This window comes from Equus przewalskii, chromosome 8 (genome assembly GCF_037783145.1).
Source record: "Equus przewalskii isolate Varuska chromosome 8, EquPr2, whole genome shotgun sequence".
Taxonomy (NCBI): Eukaryota; Metazoa; Chordata; class Mammalia; order Perissodactyla; family Equidae; genus Equus; species Equus przewalskii.
Genome location: NC_091838.1, coordinates 18,193,739 through 18,217,186, shown reverse-complemented (window position 1 = coordinate 18,217,186; position 23,448 = coordinate 18,193,739). Strand labels below are relative to the sequence as shown.

The 23,448-nt window shown below is 36.9% G+C and overlaps 1 protein-coding gene across 10 annotated transcripts in view; it reads left to right on the top strand.

Moving 5' to 3' along the window:
* Positions 1 to 23,448, top strand: part of CSPP1 (centrosome and spindle pole associated protein 1) — a 160,686-nt gene that overhangs the window by 61,617 nt on the left and 75,621 nt on the right. For 8 of the 10 annotated variants that reach the window (XR_011543364.1, XM_070631520.1, XM_070631518.1 and 5 more), the window contains 6 exons: positions 227 to 297; positions 7,160 to 7,253; positions 8,521 to 8,578; positions 10,273 to 10,481; positions 12,618 to 12,739; positions 13,100 to 13,178. Coding sequence is in view for 9 of the 10 variants with exons in the window: in XM_070631520.1 (XP_070487621.1) it covers positions 227 to 297; positions 7,160 to 7,253; positions 8,521 to 8,578; positions 10,273 to 10,481; positions 12,618 to 12,739; positions 13,100 to 13,178 (633 nt within the window). In the remaining variant the exon portion in view is untranslated. The remainder of the gene's footprint in view (positions 1 to 226; positions 298 to 7,159; positions 7,254 to 8,520; positions 8,579 to 10,272; positions 10,482 to 12,617; positions 12,740 to 13,099; positions 13,179 to 23,448) is intronic. The other 2 variants (XM_070631521.1, XM_070631523.1) reach the window with 2 other exon arrangements.

Here is a 23,448-nt window from a genome sequence, read left to right as displayed (position 1 = left end):
AGTGAAGCAGGCTGAAGAAGAAGGTTACATGTTTATAGATCCTGAATATATAGGGGTCCCACTGTATAAAGAGAGAAAATGCCATGCTTTTACCCTAACTTTAAAAATATGTAACTTTAATAGTGTCCATAGTACTTTGAAGGTCAATAACTCCTACTTACATTTTACTCTAAATTTTTGTTTTCTGAAAATTATTTGGGTTCTAATTCTTTTTGATTTGTTTTAGTGCTCGAGACAATGAACCATCCAAAACTACTAACCGAGAGATCTGCAGTCCTTTTGCGGGGATGCTCTTTGGTATGTACAACACTGCCAGTTGATTAAACTTTTGCAGAATGTTTTATAAAAGGTCTTTAGTGAGAACTCGGTGTTGTAATTAATACTACCCATGCTAATAGTAGAAAATGTTTATCTAGTGCTTACTTTATGATAGGCACTATGCTAAGTATTTAACATGTATTTATAGCTCTATGTGTAATTTTAAAGCTAAATATCTTTTATGTAGTGATGAGCTTTCTATAGATGATAAATGAATATTAATTTCAGTAATAAGCTTTTAATTTCATATTTGATTAGCACTTTGTTGTATTGTGCCTATTTCTTATAATCTGTTTTATATGTTAATTTTTTTCTTCAGTCTTTTTCTTGTTTCTTTAGCTAGCACAAAACTGTCTTACATTTTAGTTTAATTCCCCTGAACTAAACCTTTTTATCCTTTGATAAACATCCTTTCTCATGTTCTTTCCATGTAATTTCTGAGGTGTTTTGTTCAAATCAGGGTCATAATCCAAATTTTCTATTTATTTTATCAGAAATGAAGGTCGTTGCTTAATAAGCATGTTGATTTGTTATATTAACTTGTTACAATTTAATTTCAGAAACAGTGTGAAGAGAGCCTTACTTCCTGTGTGTAACTTTAAATAGAAAAGAGGTTTCTTCTGTGGTGTAAAAAACTATTGGAAAACATTACCTGAAATTTAGTTTCAGTGAAATATATGAGGAAATTGGATAACAGTTTAGGTTCATTCAACCTAAAAGCAGTCAGTTATTTAAATCTTGGCTTAGAGATATGTAATTGCATGGTATTCTGAAACCTTTGCTTCCTTGAAATGGCTAGTTTGAGAAAAATGGCATAGCACTTTTATTCCAGTATAATGTCTTTAAGTGGGAATTGACCAATTTAACCTATTAGTAGGTCAGAGTAAAGGCTTCATTCATTCTTATGATGTATATTGTTAAAGATGGTAAAAATTGGAGAAATGGGCTTTCTGTGTTGAGTGCCCGCTGACAATTTTATCAACAAATGGATTATTCTACCCTGAAAATTTAAAGATTGAGTGGCATGAACTTACCATTAATGCAATCCAGAAATTGTGGATCAATATTTGGTGAGATAATAGACTCTAATGCTTGGAACTAAGCAATAAAGTCATTTAATCCAGTGATTTATCTCATGGTTATATTTTTTTCCCCTCAGCCTATATGAGTATATACCCATAGGGAACTCACTCTCTCCAGAAGCAGCATGTTCCATTTTTAGATGGCTGTAATTGTTATAATATTCTCATTTCAATTGAACTGAGATTTGTCTTCCTATGATTTTGCCCCAAGGACCTCATTTGGAGCCTTTTGCTTTATTTGAAAAATTAAAACAATTGACCACTTAGAGCAAAAATAATATATTGTGAGGTTTATAACAGAATCATGGGTTCTTTAGAAGTATGTTTTTAAATTTGCAAATATTTGGGGATTTTCATGCTGTCTTTTTGTTATTGATTGCTTATTTAATTCCTTTATGGTCTGAGGAGATAATTTGTATAATCTCACTTTGAGTTTTTTAATAAAACATTTTTTTTAATGGCTCAAAATATGGCCTATCTTGGTGAATGTTTAGTGTGTACTTGAAAGAATGTACATTGTGTGGTTGTTGAGTATAGTGATTTATAAATGTCAGTTAAGTCAATTTGATTGATAGTGATGTTCATGTCTTGTACTATCCTTATTGATTTTTAACTCTTCTTCTGCCATTTGCTTGAAGAGTTAAATTCTCTGACTGCCTTGTTCTTAGTATGGGGCCTGGAGTGGTGGAGGGATTTTCTCAGTGTTCCTGCACCTTCCTCAGTTTTCAGCAAGACCTGTATGCCCCTGACAGAGAGGGCGTCCCTCTCTCTCTCCACACTTCTCCTTCCTCAGCAGTGGATTACTGTTCCTTGTTCCTTAGTGCAAGGCTGGTCCTGTGCATCTGGTTCTCAGAAATGAGTCTTTAACCTCAGTGTTCCTGGCCCTCCCTGGAGTGGTAGCCAAACTCTCCTTTATGTCTGTGGAGGGTCTTCTGGGAGAATTCCCTGCCCTTCCCCTAACAGTAACAGATCTTTGTATAAGTGCAGAATTCTGGCTCCAGACAGGTTTTCTGCCCTTCAGCAGGTGGATTACGGCTATTGCTTTGTAGAAGAGAAGAGTCTGGAAAGCGAGCAGTGTTTTTTTTTTCCCTCAGAAAGGTCTCTTTCAGATTTCCTCCATTACTCCATCTCTGATCTCTCTTGTAAGCATCTAGTGGAGATGGGCAAGTGAGTGCAGATTCCTCTTGTGTCTGGGGCTTCCAGAGAATCTACATTGTTATTCCACCCTACACAATGCCTTTATGAATTTCAGTTACAGTCATGTGTCGCTTAACGATGGGAATAAGGTGTCGTTAGGCGATTTTGTTATTGTGGGTCCATCACAGAGTGTACTTACATAAACCCAGATGGTATGTATAGTTTACTACACTCCTAGGCTGTATGATACTAATCTTATAGGACTACCGTAGTGTATGCGGCCCGTCGTTGACTGAAACTTAGTTATGTGGTGCATGACTGTATTTTCTTCTTACCTGCTTTTTTAAGGCAGCTGCCTTTCTCTATACTCTGGTGAAGATAAAACACTTGGCTTGTCTCATCTTCTTCGGATTGGTTTTTATACCTTTTGGAATTCAGTGAACGTGGTTGCTTGTAACCTCAGCTCTCTGATAGGCTTTTTAAAAGTTAAGATTTTGTAGATGATTAAGCTTTTTCTCATTGTCGAGTCTGAGCAATGTTCTTTGGTGGCTTTCCACTTCCTAAACAGAAGCAGAACTCCCCGTTTCGTTCTTTATAATAGCTTCCATTTCCTCCTCATTGTGTTCCTATTTTCATTTAAATACTTGGGAATAGTTATGATAGCAATTTTAACATCCTTATTTGTTATCCATCATCTCTGTTGTTTTATGCGATTTGTATGTGTGTGTGTGTGCACGCACGTGCCTGTGTGCATGTGTGAGGAAGATTGGCCCTGAGCCAACATCTGTGGCCAATCTTCCTCCTTTTGCTTGAGGGATATTGTTGCTGAGCTAACATCTGTGTTAGTCTTCCTCTATTTTATGTGGGGTGCCACCACAGCGTGGCTTGACTAGCAGTGCTAGGTCTGCACCTGGGATCCAAACCTGCGAACCCCAGGCTGCCGAAGTGGAGTTTGTGAACTTAACCTATACCCCCAAGCCGGCCCCTGTGATTTTTTTCTATTGACTAACTTTTCTGATGGTTATGGGTTATTGTATTAGGTTTCTTTTTTTTTTATTGTGATAACATTGGTTTATAACATTATATAAATTTTGGGTGTACATCATTATATTTCGATTCCTATTTAGATCACATCATGTTCACCACCCAAAGATAATTACAATCCATCACCTTACACATGTGCCTAATCACCTCTTTTGCCCTCCTCCCTTCCTGCTTTCCCTCTGGTAACCGCCAATCCAGTCTCTGTCTCTGTGTGTGTGTTTGTGGTTATTTTATCTTCTGTTTATGAGTGAGATCACATGGTATTTGACTTTCTCTCTCTGACTTACTTTACTTAGCATCATACCCTCAAGGTCCATCCATGTTGTCACGAGTGGCCACATTTCATCAGGTTTTTTGGCTGAGTAGTATTCCATTGTGTATATGTACCACATCTTCTTTATCCATTCGTCCTTTGATGGACACCTAGGTTGCTTCCAAGTCTCAGCTGTTAAGAATAATGCTACAGTGAACATAGGGGTGCATATATCTTTGTGCATTTGTGTTTTCATGTTCTTTGGATAAATACCCAGCAGTGGAATAGCTGGATGATATGGTAGTTCTAGTCTTAATTTTTTGAGGAATCTCCATACTGTTTTCCATAGTGGCTGTACCAGTTTGCACTCCCACCAGCAGTGTATGAGAGTTCTCTTTACTCCATCCTCTCCAACACTTGTTTCCTGTCTTGTTAATTATAGCCATTCTGACGAGAGTGAATTGATATCTCATTGTAGTTTTGATTTGCATTTTCCTGATAATTAGTGATGTTGAAAATCTTTTCATGTGCCTGTTGGCCGTCTGTATATCTTCTTTGGAGAAACCTCTGTTCATATCTTTTGCCCATTTTTTAATTGGGTTGGAAATTGTTTTGTTGAGATGTATTTTGTTTCCAAATACCTTCTCCCAATTGTTATGTTGTCTTTTCATTTTGTTGATTGTTTCCTTTGCTATGCAGAAGCCTTTTAGTTTGATGTAGTTAAACTACATTTGTTTAGTTTTTCTATTGTTTCCCTTGCCTAGTCAGACATGGTACTTGAAAATATGCTGCTAAGATTTATGTCTAAGAGTGTACTGCCTATGTTTTCTTCTAGAAGTTTCATGGTTTCCGGTCTTATATTCAAATCTTTAATCCATTTTGTGTTGGTTTTTGTGTACAGTGTAAGATAATGGTCTACTTTCATTCTATTGCATGTGGCTGTTCAGTTTTCCCAACACCATTTATTGAAGAGACTTTCCTTTCTCTGTTGTATGTTCTTGGCTCCCTTGTTGAAAATTAGCTGTCCATGGATTATTTCTGGGCTCCTGGTTCCATTCCATTGATCTGTGTGAGTATTAGTTTTCTATTGCTGCATCACAGATTACCACAAACTTAGTGGCTCAAAACATCCCACATCATCTCACAGTTTCTGTGGGTCAGGAGTCTGGGCATGACTTAGCTGGGTCCTGTGTTCCTGGTCTCACAAGGCTATAATCAAGGCATCAGCCAGGCCGTTTTTCATCTGGAGGCTTGAGTGGGGAAGGATTTGCCTCCAAGCCCATTCAGATTGTTGGCAGAATTCATTTCCGTGTGGTTATGTTACTAGAGCCCTCACTTCTTACTGAATGTCAGGTGGAGACAGCTCGCGATCCCTAGAGGCCTTCTACGGTTTCTTGCCACATGAACTCCCTCACCATGGCTGCTCACTTTATCATGCGAGCAAGGAGAATCTCTAAATTTAGGGAGGGCTTTTACCTGACTATATCAGGCCCACCCAAGACAATCTCCCTTTAATTAATTCAAAATTGACTTGCTACCTTGATTATATCTGCAAATTCCTTTCACCTTTGCCATATTTTATTAGCTAGAAGCAAATCAGGTGCTGCCCACATTCAAGGAGAGAGGTTTATACAGGGAGTCAGCACCAGAAGCCAGAGAACATAGGATCTGTCTTAGAATTTTGCCTGCCACAGTCACATTTTTCTGTTTCTTAGGGACCACTGTTTTTGAGGTCTGACTTTAAGCTTAGCTAGGGACCTGTAGAGTAGCCTCTTTTCACAGAGATAGTTTAGCCCCACTATTATAGAGTGACCTTTCTGGGGTCTTTTCTGAATACCCTAGGGGATCACTAGCTGGCTGGAGCTTGAATTTCTCTCCACTTTACTTGAGAAGGTCTGAGAATTACTCAGTTTACATGTCCTCCATAGTTTTTTGCCCAGGCTGATGGAATTTTGCTCTGTGCGTGCACAGACTAGCGGACAGTAAAGTCTGAAGAGACCCCTCTACGGATTTCTAAAGCTCTTTTTGGATCTTTGCCCTAAACTTCCAGCCATTTTAGCCTTCCTGAATTTTGATCTTTGCTCAGTTTAGCTTAGTTTCTTCGGTCTGTTTGGGTTCTCCATCTCTTTACCTGTGGTCTGGAAAATTGCATTCAGGCAGAAAACCAGGTGATTTTCCTTCTCTCAAGTATTACAGTCCTGCACTGCCTGTTGTCCAGTGTCTAGTGTCTGAAAGACAGTTATTTCATGTATTTTGCCTAATTTATTATTTTTTTGTGGTGGGAGGTTAAGTTCAGTGCTTGTTACTCCATCATGACTGGAAGCAGAATGGATATATATACTTTGATTATAAAACATTATTATTAACCTTAACATAATTCATGTTATCCCTGTGGGAGCTTCACTACTGCGGACGTCTGTGCTTAATAGACAAACTCAGATGCTGTATGTCCACTAATGGTTGGGAGACTAATAATTAAGTTACTAGAAAAACTGCTGGTTCAGTTGCATTTTTGATATCCTGTGATTTGTGTGGTGTTCCAGATCATGCATTTCTAGAGTGAGTTTATTTTGTGTCATTAACTTAGGCAGTAATAATTTTCTGTGGATCGGAAATGTTTGCACAATTGGATTTTCACATAATGATACCAGAGTGAGAGGTTTTTATTTTTTTCTGTAGAATTGAGGTTTTTTTGAGCAGGGCACCAGTTGATTAGTGTTGTATTTTAAGATACTTAATTTTTCATAAGTGTGCTGGATATAGATAGGATTGGAGCAGGGAGAGGGGGAGTTTGGGAGACTAGTTAGCTTATTGCTGCAGTCCAGGTGAAATGTAGAAAGGTCTTATCCAAGGTTAATGGCCATGAGAATAGAAGAGAGGGTCCTCCTGTGAAGTGAACAAGAGATGATGAGCAATCAAGTTATAGTAAGGTTTTGAAGTTTGAAAACAGAGGGGCAGTTGCTTTTGAGATGTTCCTTTTGGACACATTTGTTAAATTTAGGAGCTTGTGGTAAGTGTTAGTGGAGATATTTTCCTGATTATTGGAAAAATGGCGATGGGGATTAAAGTATTCTCTTATTTAAATAAGAATATTTTGGACTAAATTTAGAGGTTTTGGAAGGATTAATGTATCTTATATTTGACACATAGTAGATATAAATTATAAAATTAATTGAAGAGGTAATGATACATATAATTTTACTTTCTGTATATTCTACATATACAGTAATTATTCTTTGATATAATTAAAAATGGAGGTTTTAAAAAGGAGGTTGAGTACATTGTTCAAGAGTTGACTACTTTTTTTTTTTTCACCACTTTCTAGGAGGCGAAGATCGAGAACTTATTCAGAGAAAGAAAGAGAAATATAGACTAGAATTACTAGAACAAATGGCTGAACAACAGAAGAACAAGAGACGGTAATGAAAGGTTTGCATTTAAAAGAGGTGTTTTGAATTTAAAGTGCATTTGTGTAAAGTGACATGATGGTAACTATAACGTAGTAAAATAAAGAGATACTTTTCCTATTGTGATTTTGTATTTGTAAGTCATTTCTGTTTCAATCTCCACATTGTATCAACCAGGGCAATAAAAGAAATACTATGAGAGTGTTCATTTTCTTTGTCACAGGTAACAAATGAGACTATGGATATATTCTATAACAGGCCTTTTACATACCTTGATTAATTTCTTCAATTTTTAATTTAGGATAGTATTTATTGTTATCTACATGCTCAGTATATTATCCCATATATAGTAAGAAATATAAAAGTATTTTATCTTCTAACAATGTGAAATGGTAAGTACACACATATAGGCAATATAAAAATAATCATCGTAAATCCACAGGTATTTATATTGTATACATGTCTCAGTGTTTGTAATCTTTCTTATAGAAATACCTGTGACATATTAATTATGGTTTAGAATTAGGAATAGATACCTTGGTTCTAGAGAATTTGAGATCTAGCATCTTTTAGTTTTGCCTTTTTTTCTCTATCTTAGAGAAAGCCAATATCTACTGTCTGATATTAGCCATCTTTAACATCATTTTCTTACAAACTCTTATTTGAAAGTGTGGTATTGGGGCTGGCCCCATGGCCTGGAGGTTAAGTTCAGCATGTTCTGCTTTGGCGGGCTGGGATCACTTCCCAGGTGCAGACCCACACCACTCATTGGCAGCCATGCTGTGGTGGTGACCCACATATAAGATAGAGGAAGATTGGCACAGATGTTCGCTCAGGGTGAATCTTCCTCATAAAAATAAAATTAAATTAAAAGGATTAAAAAACAAGTATGGTATTAATTTTTATTTTTTACCCTTTTTGTGAACTGAAAATGTACATGTACTCTGAAAAAAGGTTTTTGTTTGTTTCACAAAGTGAAGATTTTGTTCTACATCTGTACTTTATTCTGTGTGAATTGCTTAGACTTTGAAGTACCCCAGCCACTGGTTTAGAGATACTTATTACAAGTCAGTTTTCGTGTGAACTCTAATTTACTTTGTATCAGATCAGAAAATTTAGTTTTCAGAATTATTTTAGGCTTTTATTGTCAGTTACAGGAATTATTTATATTTGGAGATGTTTTTGCATAGACTTGGTGTGTAAATTTGTTTCAGTAATGATTATGATTTTGATAGTGTTTACTGTAACTTTTTTATATATAAAACTTTAATTTGTTTAGAGAAAAAGATTTGGAACTCAGAGTTGCAGCTTCTGGAGCTCAAGACCCTGAGAAATCGGTAAGAGCTCCCTAACATCTTTTGATGTTTAATCTTTGGTTCAAAGAAGTCTCAAATGTGGTAGCAGGTGGAGATAGAAAACATTGGGGGAAATTTAAGAGTAGACCAATTTGAACAGTCATAAACTAAACTGAGTTGTCATAAAACGTAAGTCCTATCTCTTATTTATTTCCCTGATAATTTTTACTTTTTCATGTGTACATCATTTTTTTAGTTTATTTTGAATTAATCCTTTCTACTTTGTTCACGTGCACTATTCCCTGGGAAAGTTATCTCAGGTTAAGTTACAATAGAGGTTAATATTTTTCTTGACCACTTTTTTGATATTAGAGTGATTTGCGAAGAAACTGAAGTTTGTAAGCATTTTAGTAATTTTTATTTAATGCAAAACTAGAGAGAGAACCTTATTTTTGCTTTAATTTTGCAATTCTCATCAAGTGGAATGAATTACATCACCGCAGTTAAGTAAAGAGGAGGTAATAATTTACTGTTCTTCTCAAAATGTGCTTTTTCTGTAGTTGGATATGGAGAATTTATTTGCTAAGGCAAGTTTTTGTTTCATCTTTGAATCATAATTAATAAACTAATTAATTTCATTAAAAATTCATTCTTAAAAAGAATATGACAACTTAAAATTATTCAACTGTAGGCAGCTTTTGATTTACTTTTACTTATGCTAATTATAGGCCCTATAGATTATCTGTTTTAAAAAGTTTAATACAGCACCAGCATCACTCTCAGTGTGCTTCTTGACTGCTCATAGAATAAAACTTTTAGATTAATCTTAGAAATTCCTGGGGAAGGTAGACATCATGGACAAAAGAGGATAAATTCCAAAGCTAAATCTCTTTTCTTCTGTCGATTGATACCTTTGAAATAGTTTTCACAATCAAAAACTTAAACTTTAAAAATTTTGAACTCTTTAATGCAATATGGTAGCACGTTAAACTTTGGATTTATAGTTACATTAGTGTTTGACAGATCTTCTTATTTATATTTGAATGAAACAAGCTTTACAGTGTCCAGTTGCTTTATGAGAATAAATAAAAATATTAGAGACAATAGACCATTACTTTTGGTTGGGTTTACTTTTGTTGTGCAAATCTTAGAAAAGGACACATAAATGATGTTCTTGAGTGGGGGTTAGCAAACTGTAGCCTATCATCAAATCCATATTTTTGTAAATACAGTTTTATTGCAGCACACTCTCTCTAATTTATTTACATATGGATTTGGGCTACTTTAGCACTATGGCTGAGTCAAGTAGTTGTGAAGAGACCATATGGCCTGCAAAGCCTGATACATTTACTGTCTGGCTCTTTACAGAAGATGTTTGTTGACTCTATAGAGAATACTTTGATGTCAGAAATGGCAATTGGATAGAGAAGCAGCATAGTGTTCTAGTGTAATAGAGAGTTTTATATTTAAGATTAATATCTGGCTCTAGCCTTTGCTTGATTATTTATTAATGGTGAGACTTGAGGTGATTTATGTGCTGTCAGAGAGCCTTGATTACTCCATTTATAAAATAAGAATTAGATCTTCAAAGTCTTTTGTAGAACTGTAAAATTCTTTTATTCTGTGACCAACTTAGGTGCCTGCTGGCAGTCTGGGATAGAGGGTCTTTTGAGGTCCTTTCCACCTTTAAATTTATGATTGTATATAACAAACAGATTTTTTTTTCTTTATTTTAGCCTGATAGACTAAAGCAGTTTGGTGTGGCGCCAAGACACTTTGAAGAAACGCTGCCCCCTGAAAGACCCAGAGTAGCTTTCCAGACGCCTCTGCCTCCGTTATCTGCCCCATCTGTCCCACCCATCCCATCAGTTCAGGCCATCCCATCACAAAGGGAAGATCTGCACAACGGACTCAGCAGCACCCTTGGTGAAATGCTGCCTCCCAGGTGCTTGTTTAAAATGTTTTGTGTTTGGGAACTAGGTAAGGTATCATTATATTTTATGTTTAGAAGGATTTGCTAAAGCAAATAACGTTATCCTTCAGAGATTTTTATACAATTAATGGCTTTTGTTAAATACTTTGTCTTGAAATTTGTTTTCATCGTTGATCTTTTCTCTCATTGTAAAAACAAGGGAAATGTTTATAACATTCTTTTATTGTTTGAAGATGCTTTAGTATTTTTAGAATGAATAAGTACATTTAGAATTTAGTTTTAGGTCATATTTTTTAATGTCTTTTTAAAAATATCTTTTAAAATATAAAAGGTATACTTTTTCTCAATTTGGTAATTTCCGCTTGGCAAACATTGAATGCTTCCTTCAGTTTGTGCAGAAAATGTTTCTAATGTGGCTCTTTTGTATATATTACTCTATTTTACTTTCTGTTTTGTTCAACTCGTTCTCTCTGATTACTCATGGGCTATGCAACTCTCATTCCTGAAATGAAAAGTCATTGAGATTATAAAGCTTGTAACTTAGGTAAAATTTGATCACTATAGGTAAAAGGCATCGTGATATACTAGACTATACATAAAGAAAATCCTGTCGTTTACGTTGTTTTTTCCTGGGCTATGCTTTCTTCTCTCAGAGGACTTGAGCTGATTTTTTTCTTACTGTTAATGTACTAATTATGGGAGTGTATTTAATCAGATATTTTTCTTTTTTAACATTGATATTTTCTGGGCTATACTTTCTTCTTTCAGTAGAACTTAGTCTTACCTTTTTATTACTACTAACAAATTATAGAATTGTTTACTATATTTATCAGATGTTTTGTTTGTTTGATCCTCATGACTCAAAAGACGAGGTGGGATTAGAATTACAGATATGGCATGATGGTCACAGCATTGGTTTAGGGATTAAAACAGTTGGCTTCACTGTCTGGATTTTGGGTAAACCACACTGTTATTGAACTTAAATTTTCTCATTTGTAAAAGTGGAATAGTGATACTTTTTTCTTATCTACAATTATAGGGTTGTCATGAGGATTGAATCTTACACAAATTTCCATAAAAATTTAAGATTTAATGATTTGACAGTTCTCTTTCATAGCAGTTTTTCACTACTTTGTTGATGTCTATGGAGTGAAAATAGCAAGGTTAGACACACTGAGTGACTAGTAAATGTGGAAAATGTTCACAACTGAAGAAAACTTTAATGCCTTCTTAGCTCTTCAGAATTATTTTGAATTATACAAAGGGAGAACCTGTTAAGATACACAGAAGTGAAAATATTCTAAGATGCTCCCATTCTCTTTCTGTTCACCTAAAGGAATTTGCCTTTTCTATTTTTGCTATTGGAAAATAGTGCCTTGGTGAAAATACAGAGATATTTCCTAATCAGTAATGAAGTGCTAAAACAGAGGTTTTCAGAAGTTTTAACTTTATGAAATGCTAAAAATATGTCAAGACTTTACTGTTGATATTTAAGTGGTTTCTGTTTCATATTATGGTTTCTGTTTCACATTGGTTGACTTCCTTTGAAAGAACAATACATTTTTAAAGTTAAAAAATGCACCCTTTCCCCCCGTCAAATGGAACTATTAGTAATTCCATTTTGCGTCTCTTTGCTCTTTCTTCCTGTACAATCCTTCATCTCTGTGAGTAACTCACTTTATCAACATGGCTGAAGCATTGCCTTTTCTGGAAAGCCTTCCTCACGCTTTCGTCTTCTTCCCTATGTGACTTAAATGTCCATGCTCCATGTTCCTACAGCACCCTGCATCTACTTGTATTGTTTCATTTAGTATACTTTGCTATAATTATCTGTTTGTTTCTGTATTATTCCTGAGGCACAGGGACCATGTTTGTTCAATACTGGCACAGGGTAACTACTTAGATATTAATTGATTGAATATTATCTGAAGTTTTTGTCTTACGTAAGTGTTATACCTTAAATTCTGAAATTTTATACTGGTTTTTGCTTTTAGTCATAATTATTGATAAAAGGTTGAAGCAAGATGGTGGCTTTTTCTAAAGCAGCAATTAGATTTTTGGTAACATTTTTGCAAAAGGATAATATCTTGATTTAAAAAAGTTTGCAATGAAAGATGAGAAGAATTTTCCAATTTTCTTTTGATGCAGGATTGCGCCTTTGCCTCCACCTCCCCTTCTACCACCTTTGGCTACTAACTATAGAACTCCTTATGATGATGCATACTACTTTTATGGGGCCAGGAATACTTTGGATCCCAGTCTTGCTTACTGTAAGTTATCTACAGGGTAAACATTTTTTTCCAGTGCTTAGTCAGGAAAATTGGTCTTTGTACAAGTAAAAATGTATAATGAGAAAAGCACAGCTTTATTTAATTCAAATACTATATATTTATTGATTTAATAGGTGGCCTTTTAAAAACTCAATTATATTTTATAGTTATTTCCTTTTTATCTAGATTTAAGACATAACTATTTTGTGTTTTCTTGCATTGTTATTTGCTCACTCCTAGCCCAGAAGGAAATATGGATTTGTTTCCTTAGGTGACATTTTTAGTATGTGACATTTCCTTTAGGGATTAAAATGTTCTTAAATGGATACTCTGAAATAAATGCGTTTATTTTCTTTTAAGATGGTTCAGGAATGATGGGAGTACAGCCTACATCTTATGTTAGCGCTCCTGTCACCCACCAGCCAGCACAACCTATTATGTAAGTCGTTAGTTAAAATAATAATTTCTTTCAAAATTTATTTGTCTTCCATAGAACCTGGATTATTCAACTCATTCTTCTTTTCTTCAGAAGAGATGTAACTTGTTTTAATTTCTAATTGTTGCATAACCAATGTGTTCAAAGTATTGCTTTTGAGTCAATGTTTCATAGAAAGCACATTTTAAAAATTAAGAATAATCTCACTTCCTCTCATTAGAAGAGTCACGCATGCATAATATTGATAAATAAGAATACAGCAAATATAGGCAAAAATTGAAATCACCTAAAATCTTATTCATCCAGAGATAGAAAGACTTCCTGAATGCATATTTAGATCTGTCTATGTATAGACACACACTCAGAAAAAATATACACACAACACACACCAAAATGGTACTATACAGGCATACCTTGTTTTATTGCACTCGCAGATATTGCATTTTTTACAAGAGCCTCCAGCAGCAAAAAGATTATGACTCCCTGAAGGCTCAGATGATGGTTAGAGTTTTTTAGAATTAAAGTATTTTTTAATTAAGGTATGTACATTGTTTTAGACATAATGCTATTGCATGCGTGATAGACCATAGTGTAGTGTAAACATAACTTTCATATGCACTAGGAAATCAAAAAATTCTTGTGACTTGCTTTATTGTCATATTTGCTTTATTGTAGTGGTCTGGAATTGAGCCTGAAATATCTTTGAGGTATGCCTGTATTGTACATATTGTTCTATAACCTGTTTTTAAAATTAACAATATAATCATAAATATTTTTTCCATGTCAATAAATATACTTTTATAGTATCATTTTTAAAAATTAAACTTTTTGTTTAGAGATAATTGTTGGTTCCCATGGTAGAATTGTAAAAAATGATATAGAGACGTCTTGTGTACCCTCTACCCAGTTTCTCACAATGCTAACATCTTGCAAAACTATGGTACAATAGCACAACCCAGATAGAGGACATTGGATACAGTCATTTACAGAACACTTCCATCATCACAAGGAACTCTTATGGTGCCCTTTTATAGCCAGACCTGGTTCCCTCCTGCCTGTACTCCTGGTTCCCTCCTGCCTGTACTCCCTCCTTAGCTACTGGCAGCACTTTATCTGTTCTTCATTTATATATCATTTTAAGAATGTTGTATAAATGGAATCATATAATACGTAAACTTTTGAGGTTGACTTTTAAAAATCAGCATAATTCTTGGGAGATTATCCAGGTTGTTGCATGTATAAATAGTACATTTGTTTTTATTGCTGGGTAGTGTTCCATGGTATGAGTGTAGCACAGTTTATTCACTCATTGGAGGACATCTAAGTTATTATAAATAGAGCTGCTATAAACATTAGCGTGCAGGTTTTTGGGTGAACAGTCTTTTTTCTTTGTGATAATTGCCCAGGAATGTTATTGTTGGGTTGTATGGTAGTTATAAGTTTAGTTTTGTAAGAAACTGCCCATCTGGTTTCAGAGAGACTGTATCATTTTACATTCATATCAGTAATGTATTAAGAAGCTGGTTTCTGGGGCCAGCCCTGGGCTGAGTGGTTAAGTTCACGCGCTCTGCTTCGAATGCCCAGGGTTTCTGCCAGTTTGGATCCTGAGTGTGGACATGGGAACGCTCATCAGGTCACGCTGAGGCAGTGTTGCACATAGCACAGCCAGAGGGACCTACGTCTAGAATATACAACTATGTACTGGGGGGCTTTGGGGAGAAGAAGAAGAAGAAAAAAAAAAAAAAGAATCTGGTTTCTTCACATCTTCACCAGCATTTGATCTTGTGACTTGTTTATGCCATTCTGATAGGTGTGTTAATGATGCATCATTAGGGTTTTAATTTACATTTCTCTAACAATAATGATGTTTAACATCTTTTCATGTGTTTATTTACCATCTGTAAATCTTCTTTGGTGAAACATCTATTGATGTCTTTTGCACATTTTCTAATTGGAGGTTTTATTACTACTGAGTTTTGACAATTCTTTATGTATCCTAAACACTAATTCTTTGTCAGATGTGTGGTTTGCAAATATTTTCTGTCAGTTTAAAGCTTGTCTTTTCAGTCTTTTAGTAGGGCCTTTCACAGAGCAAAAGTTTAAATTTTGATCAAGTCCAATTTATCAGTTTTTCTTTATGGATCATGCTTTCAGTGTCAAATCTGGGGTCTCTTTTCCTAGACTTAGATGGTAAAGATTTCTTTCTGTTTGCGTTTTTTTTTTTTTTTTGTAAAAGTTTTATAATTTTACATTTAAGTTTCATGATCCATTTTGAGTTAATTTTTGGGTAAGATGTGAGACTTAGATTAAAGGTCTTTATTTTTTTTTTTTTTTTGCCTTTGGGTGTCTTGTTGGCAAGATTATTTTTCCTCTATTGAATTGCTTTTACACCTTTGTGAAAATTATTTGGGTGTGTTTGTGTGGTTCTGTTTCTGGGATTCTCTGTTCTGCTCCAAGTGCTGGTGGCACTTGATTGTTGTAGTGCTGTAGTAAGTTTTGAAATTGGAAAGTATGAGTTCTTCAAATTTTCTTTTCCAGGGTCGTTTTGGCTATTCTAGGTCCTTTGCACTTTCATGTGAATTTTAGGATCAGCTTGTCAATGTCTACAAAATTGCAGTTGAGATTTTCTTTTTTTTAAATTTTTTATTGAGTTAATGGTAGGTTACAATCTTGTGAAATTTCAGTTGTACATTATTGTCTGTCAGTCGTGTTGTAGGTGCAACCCTTCACCCTTTGTGCCCACCCCCACCCCACCTTTGCCCTGGTAGCCACTAATCTGTTCTCTTTGTCCACATGTTTAAATTCCTCATATGAGCGGAGTCATACAGAGATTGTCCTTCTCTATCTGGCTTATTTCACTTAATGTAATTCCCTCAAGGTCCATCCACGTTGTTGCAAATGGGATAATTTTGTTCTTTTTTACGGCTGAGTAGTATTCCATTGTATGTATATACCACATCTTCTTTATCCATTCATCTGTTGATGGGCACTTAGGTTGCTTCCACGTCTTGGCTATTGTAAATAATGCTGCAGTGAACATTGGGGTGCATGGGACTTTTGGAATTGCTGACTTCAAGCTCTTTGGATAAATACCCAGTAGTGGGATAGCTGCATCGTATGGTAGTTCTATTTTTAATTTTTTGAGGAATCTCCGTACTGTTTTCCATAGTGGCTGCACCAGTTTGCATTCCCAGCAGCTGTGTATGAGGGTTCCTTTTTCTCCACAACCTGTCCAACATCTGTTACTATTTGTTTTAGTTATTTTTGTCATTCTAATGGGTGTAAGGTGATATCTTAGTGTAGTTTTGATTTGCATTTCCCTGATGTACAGCATTGATGAACATCTTTTCATGTGCCTATTGGCCGTCTGTCTATCTTCTTTGGAGAAATGTCTTTTCATGTCTCCTGCCCATTTTTTGATCGGGTGGTTTAATTTTTTGTTGTTAAGTTGTGTGAGTTCTTTATATATTATGGATATGAAGCCTTTGTCGGATGTATTATTTGCAAATATTTTTTCCCAGTTAGTGGGTTGTTTTTTTGTTTCAATCCTGTTTTCCCTTGCCTTAAAGAGGCTCTTTAGTCTGATGAAGTCCCATTTGTTTATTCTTTCTATTGTTTCCCTTCTTGAGAAGGCATGGTGTCCAAAAAGATCCTTTTAATACTGATGTCAAAGAGTGTACTGCCTACGTTTTCTTCCTGAAGCCTTATGGTTTCAGGTCTCAGCTTTAGGTCTTTGATCCATTTTGAGTTTATTTTGGTGAATGGTGAAAAAGAATGGTCAATTTTCATTCTTTTACATGTGGCTTTCCAGTTTTCCCAGCACCATTTGTTGAAAAGACTTTCTTTTCTCCATTGTATGCCCTCAGCTCCTTTTTCAAAGATAAGCTGTCCATAGATGTGTGGTTTTATTTCTGGGCTTTCAATTCTGTTCCATTGATCTGTGCACCTGTTTTTGTACCAGTACCATGCTGTTTTGATTACTGTAGCTTTGTAGTATGTTTTGAAGTCAGGGATTGTGATGCCTCCCGTTTTGTTCTTTTTTCTCAGGATCGCTTTAACAATTCGGGGTCTTTTGTTGCCCCATATGAATTTTAGGATTCTTTGTTCTAATTCTGTAAAGAACGTCATTGGGATTCTGATTGGGATGGCGTTGAATCTGTAGATTGCTTTAGGTAGAATGGACATTTTAACTATGTTTTTTTTTTTTTTTAATTTATATATTTTTTTTATTAATGTTATGATAGATTACAACCTTGTGAGATTTCAGTTGTACATTTTTGTTAGTCATGTTGTGGGTACACCCTTCCCCCTTCGTACCCTCCCCCCACCCCCCCTTTTCCCTGGTAACCACCGATCAGATCTCCTTCTCAATATACTAATTTCCACCTATGAGTGGAGTCATATAGAGATCGTCTTTCTCTGACTGACTTATTTCGCTTAACATAATGCCCTCGAGGTCCATCCACGTTGTTGTGAATGGGCCAATTTCGTCTTTTTTTATGGCTGAGTAGTATTCCATTGTGTATATATACCACATCTTCTTTATCCAGTCATCAGTTTCTGGGCATGTAGGCTGGTTCCACGTCTTGGCTATTGTAAATAATGCTGCGATGAACATAGGGGTGCAACGGACTCTTGAGATATCTGTTATCAGGTTCTTAGGATAGATACCCAGTAATGGGATGGCTGGGTCATAGGGTATTTCTATTTTTAACTTTTTGAGAAATCTCCATACTGTTTTCCATAGTGGCTGTACCAGTTTGCATTCCCACCAACAGTGTATGAGGGTTCCTCTTTCTCCACAACCTCTCCAACATTTGTCGTTCTTGGTTTTGGATGTTTTTGCCAATCTACCGGGGGTAAGGTGATATCTTAGTGTAGTTTTGATTTGCATTTCCCTGATGATTAGCGATGATGAACATCTTTTCATGTGTCTATTGGCCATATTCATATCTTCTTTTGAGAAATGTCTGTTCATGTCCTCTGCCCATTTTTTGATCGGGTTGTTTGTTTTTTTGTTGTTAAGCAGTGTGAGTTCTTTGTATATTATGGAGATTAACCCTTTGTCGGATAAGTGGCTTGTAAATATTTTTTCCCAATTAGTGAGCTGTTTTTTTGTTTCAATTCTGTTTTCCCTTGCCTTGAAGAAGCTCTTTAGTCTGATGAAGTCCCATTTGTTTATTCTTTCTATTGTTTCCCTCAACTGAGGAGTTACAGTGTCCGAAAAGATTCTTTTGAAACTGATGTCAAAGAGTGTACTGCCTATATTCTCTTCCAAAAGACTTATTGTCTCAGGCCTAATCTTTAGGTCTTTGATCCATTTTGAGTTTATTTTGGTGTGTGGTGAAAAAGAATGGTCAATTTTCAATCTTTTGCATGTGGCTGTCCAGTTTTCCCAGCACCATTTGTTGAAGAGACTTTCTTTTCTCCATTGTAGGCCCTCTGCTCCTTTGTCGAAGATTAGCTGTCCATAGATGTGTGATTTTATCTCCGGGCTTTCAATTCTGTTCCATTGATCTGTGGACCGTTTTTGTACCAGTACCATGCTGTTTTGATCACTGTAGCTTTGTAATATGTTTTGAAATCGGGGATTGTGATTCCGCCGGCTTTGTTTTTCTTGCTCAGGATTGCTTTAGCAATTCGCGGTCTTTTGTTCCCCCATATGAATTTTAGGATTGTTTGTTCAATTTCTGTGAAGAATGTTCTTGGGATTCTGATTGGGATAGCATTGAATCTGTATATTGCTTTAGGTAGTATGGACATTTTAACTATGTTTATTCTTCCAATCCATGTACAAGGAATGTTTTTCCATCTCTTTATGTCATCGCCTATTTCTTTCAAGAAAGTCTTGTAGTTTTCATTGTATAGATCCTTCACTTCCTTGGTTAAGTTTATCCCCAGGTATTTTATTCTTTTCGTTGCGATTGTGAATGGGATAGAGTTCTTGAGTTCTTTTTCTGTTAGTTTATTGTTAGTGTATAGAAATGCTACTGATTTATGCACGTTAATTTTATACCCTGCTACTTTGCTGTAGTTGTTGATTATTTCTAATAGTTTTTCTGTGGATTCTTTGGGGTTTTCTATGTATAAGATCATGTCGTCTGCAAACAACGAGAGTTTTACTTCTTCGTTACCTATTTGGATTCCTTTTATTTCTTTTTCCTGCCGAATTGCTCTGGCCAGCACCTCCAGTACTATGTTGAATAGGAGTGGTGAAAGTGGGCACCCTTGTCTTGTTCCTGTCCTCAGAGGGATGGCTTTCAGCTTTTGTCCATTGAGTATGATGTTGGCTGTGGGTCTATCATATATGGCCTTTATTATGTTGAGGTACTTTCCTTCTATACCCATTTTACTGAGGGTTTTTATCATAAATGGGTGTTGGATCTTGTCGAATGCTTTCTCTGCATCTATTGAGATGATCATGTGGTTTTTGTTTTTCATTTTGTTGATGTAGTGTATCACGTTGATTGACTTGCGGATGTTGAACCATCCCTGTGTCCCTGGTATAAATCCCACTTGATCATGGTGTATAATCTTTTTGATGTATTGCTGTAATCGGTTTGCCAAAATTTTGTTGAGGATTTTTGCATCTATGTTCATCAGTGATATCGGCCTGTAGTTCTCCTTCTTTGTGTTGTCCTTGTCAGGTTTGGGGATCAGAGTGATGTTGGCTTCATAGAATGTGTTAGGGAGTTCTCCATCTTTCTCAATTTTCTGGAACAGTTTGAGGAGAATAGGTATTAAGTCTTCTTTGAATGTTTGGTAGAATTCTCCAGAGAAGCCGTCTGGTCCTGGACTCTTGTTTTTGGGGAGGTTTTTGATTACCGTTTCTATTTCCTTACTTGTGATTGGTCTATTCAGATTCTCCATTTCTTCCTGATTCAGTTTGGGGAGATTGTAGGAGTCTAGGAATTTGTCCATTTCTTCCAGGTTGTTCAATTTGTTGGCATATAGTTTTTCATAGTATTCTCTTATGATCTCTTGTATTTCATTGGTATCTGTTGTGATTTCTCCTCTGTCATTCCTGATTTTATTAATTTGCGATTTCTCTCTTCTTTTCTTGGTGAGTCTGGCTAGGGGTTTGTCAATTTTGTTAATTCTTTCGAAGAACCAACTCTTTGTTTCATTGATCCTTTCTATTGTCTTTTTTGTTTCAATATCGTTTATTTCTGCTCTTATTTTTATTATTTCCCTCCTTCTACTGACTCTGGGCTTTGTTTGTTCTTCTTTTTCTACTTCTGTTAGGTGTCGTTTGAGGTTGCTTACGTGAGCTTTTTCTTGTTTAGTGAGGTGAGCCTGTATTGCGATGAATTTCCCTCTTAGGACTGCTTTTGCTGCATCCCAAATGATTTGGTATGTCGTGTTCTCATTTTCATTTGTCTCCAGATAATATTTGATTTCTTCTTTAATTTCTTCAATGATCCATTGTTTGTTGAGAAGCGTGTTGTTTAGTCTCCACATTTTTGCACCTTTCTCTGCTTTTTTCTTGTAGTTGATTTCTAGTTTAATAGCGTTATGATCAGAAAAGATGCTTGATATTATTTCAACTCTCTTGTATTTATTGATGTTTGCTTTGGTTCCCAAAATATGGTCAATCCTTGAGAATGTTCCATGTGCACTTGAGAAGAATGTGTAACCTGCTGTTTTTGGATGAAGTGTTCTATATATATCTATTAAGTCCATCTGGTCTAATTTTTCATTTAATTCTATTATTTCCTTGTTGATTTTCTGTCTGGATGTTCTGTCCATTGGTGTTAATGGTGTGTTGAGGTCCCCTACTATTATTGTATTGTTGTTGATGTCTTCTTTTAGTTCTATTAAGAGTTGCTTTACAAATTTTGGTGCTCCTGTGTTGGGTGCGTATATATTTATAAGTGTTATGTCTTCTTGGTGGAGAGTCCCTTTTATCATTATATACTGTCCCTCTTTGTCTTTCTTTATCTGTTTTGCTTTGAAATCTACCTTGTCTGATATTAGTATAGCGACACCTGCTTTCTTTTGTTCATTATTAGCTTGGAGTATTGTTCTCCATCCCTTCACTCTGAGTCTGTGTTTGTCTTTGGGGCTGAGGTGTGTTTCCTGGAGGCAGCATATTGTTGGATCTTGTTCTTTGATCCATCCTGCCACTCTGTGTCTTTTGATTGGGGAGTTCAATCCGTTTACATTTAGAGTGATTATTGAGACGTGGGGGCCTACCACTACCATTTTGTGTCTTGTTTTCCGGTTTTCTTCAGTTTCCTTTGTTTCTCGTCCCATGGTTTAATCTGTTCTGATGTAGAGCTGCTACTCTCTGTTGTTGTCCTTCTACTTATCTCCTCTGCTCTTGGTTTTGTAGCCCCTTTCCTTTTTTGGATTTTTCAGGAATGAGGGTTTTCCTGAGGATTTCCTGAAGAGGAGGTTTTGTGGCAATGAACTCCCTTAATTTTTGTTTATCTGGGAAAGTTTTTATTTCTCCATCGTATTTGAAGGATATTTTCGCTGGGTAGAGAATTCTCGGCTGTAGGTTTTTGTCCTTCAGATTTTTGAATATATCATTCCACTCTCTTCTAGCCTGTAAAGTTTCTGCTGAGAAATCTGCTGATAGCCTGATGGGGGTTCCTTTGTAGGTTAGTTTCTTTTGCCTGGCTGTCCTTAATATTTTCTCCTTGTCGTTGACTTTTGCTAGCTTCACTACTATATGCCGTGGAGTTGGTCTTCTTGCATTGATAAAGTTTGGAGATCTATTGGCTTCTGTCACCTGAAGATCCATCTCCCTCACCAGATTTGGGAAGTTCTCAGCCATTATTTCTTTGAATAGGTTTTCTGCCCCTTTCTCCTTCTCTTCTCCCTCTGGTATACCTATAATCCTTACGTTGCATCTCCTAATTGTGTCTGATAATTCTCGGAGAGTTTCTTCATTTCTTTTAAGTCTTGCTTCTCTCTCCTCCTCTGCCTGCAACAATTCTATATTGCCATCTTCCAAATTGCTAATTCTTTCCTCCATATTATCGGCCCTACTGTTCAGAGCATCTAGATTTTTCTTAATCTCCTCTATTGTGTTCTTCATTTCCAATATTTCTGTTTGGTTCTTCTTTATCGTATCAAACTCTTTTGTGACATAGCTCCTGATCTCGTTGAGTTGTCGGTCAGAATTCTCTCTTAACTCATTGAGAATCCTAATGATGTCTGTTTTGAAGTCATCATCATTTAGGTTATATATCTCATTTTCCTTGGGATTGTTTTCTGTGTATTTGTTACTTTCTTTCTGTTCTGGAGATTTAATGTATTTTTTCATATTGCTTGATGTTGTTGATTTATGCCTCCGCATGGAGATAGAGTTTAGTTGCTCCTTTCACTTGTTTTAGCTGCTGCGGTGGGGGGAGCAGCTGTTTATACTTCACCAACCAGGAACCCTGTCCGTAGTTGCTAACTGGGCCTGGGTCCCTCTTCGTAGCCACAGTGGCCCTTTGGATTCCCTCCTCTGCCGTGGGGGCCGTCACAGGGGGGCTTCAGGCTGCAGGTGCCTACTGTTGTTGCCCACCTAGATGCGCTCTCTCCTTGGGGTCTGCAACGGTGTTATGGGCTTTTCCAGCGGCCAGGGGTGGGATCACTTATATTTGTCGCTCCGTTGCTGTCGGCACCCACCAAATCTCACTTGTCCTCTATGGGTCGCAGGAGAGCTATTGGCATCTTCTACAGTCTGTGGTTAGTACACCTAGCTATGCTGCTTTTGCCCTGGGGTCTTCCAGCCTTGTGGCTGGCGGCTGGGTGCCTTCTACTGGTGCTGTGCAGAGGCTTTCCCTAAGGCTGCTGTGAGCCTGTAGGGTTTCCCCCTAGGCTACTAAGCTGGGTCTCTGGAACTCTCTCCAGCCCCAGTCCTCTCCGAGATCTCCGGCAATCCCTAGCCTCACGGGGTGGGCAACGGCAGCTGGGGGTCGCCCCGCCCTCTGGGATTCTCTCCGGGCCTCTCCCGGAGCCGTGAATGCTCAGCGTGGCCCCTCTGCTAACGGCACACAGAGAGTTTTGTCTGCTGCCCGGGCGGAGCTCCGGCACTTCCCCTCCGGGTCGCAGAACCGGCCTTTGAAAGTTCCCCCAGCCCCGGTCCTCTCCTCTCCGAGATCTCCGGCAATCCCTATTCCCACGGGGCGGGCAACGGCAGCTGGGGGTCGCCCCGCCCTCTGGGCTTCTCTCCAGGCCTCTCCCGGGAGCCCTGAATGCTGGGCGTGGCCCCTCTGCTAATGGCAGACAGAGAGTTTTGTCTGCTGCCTGGCGGAACTCTGGCGCTTCCCCTCCG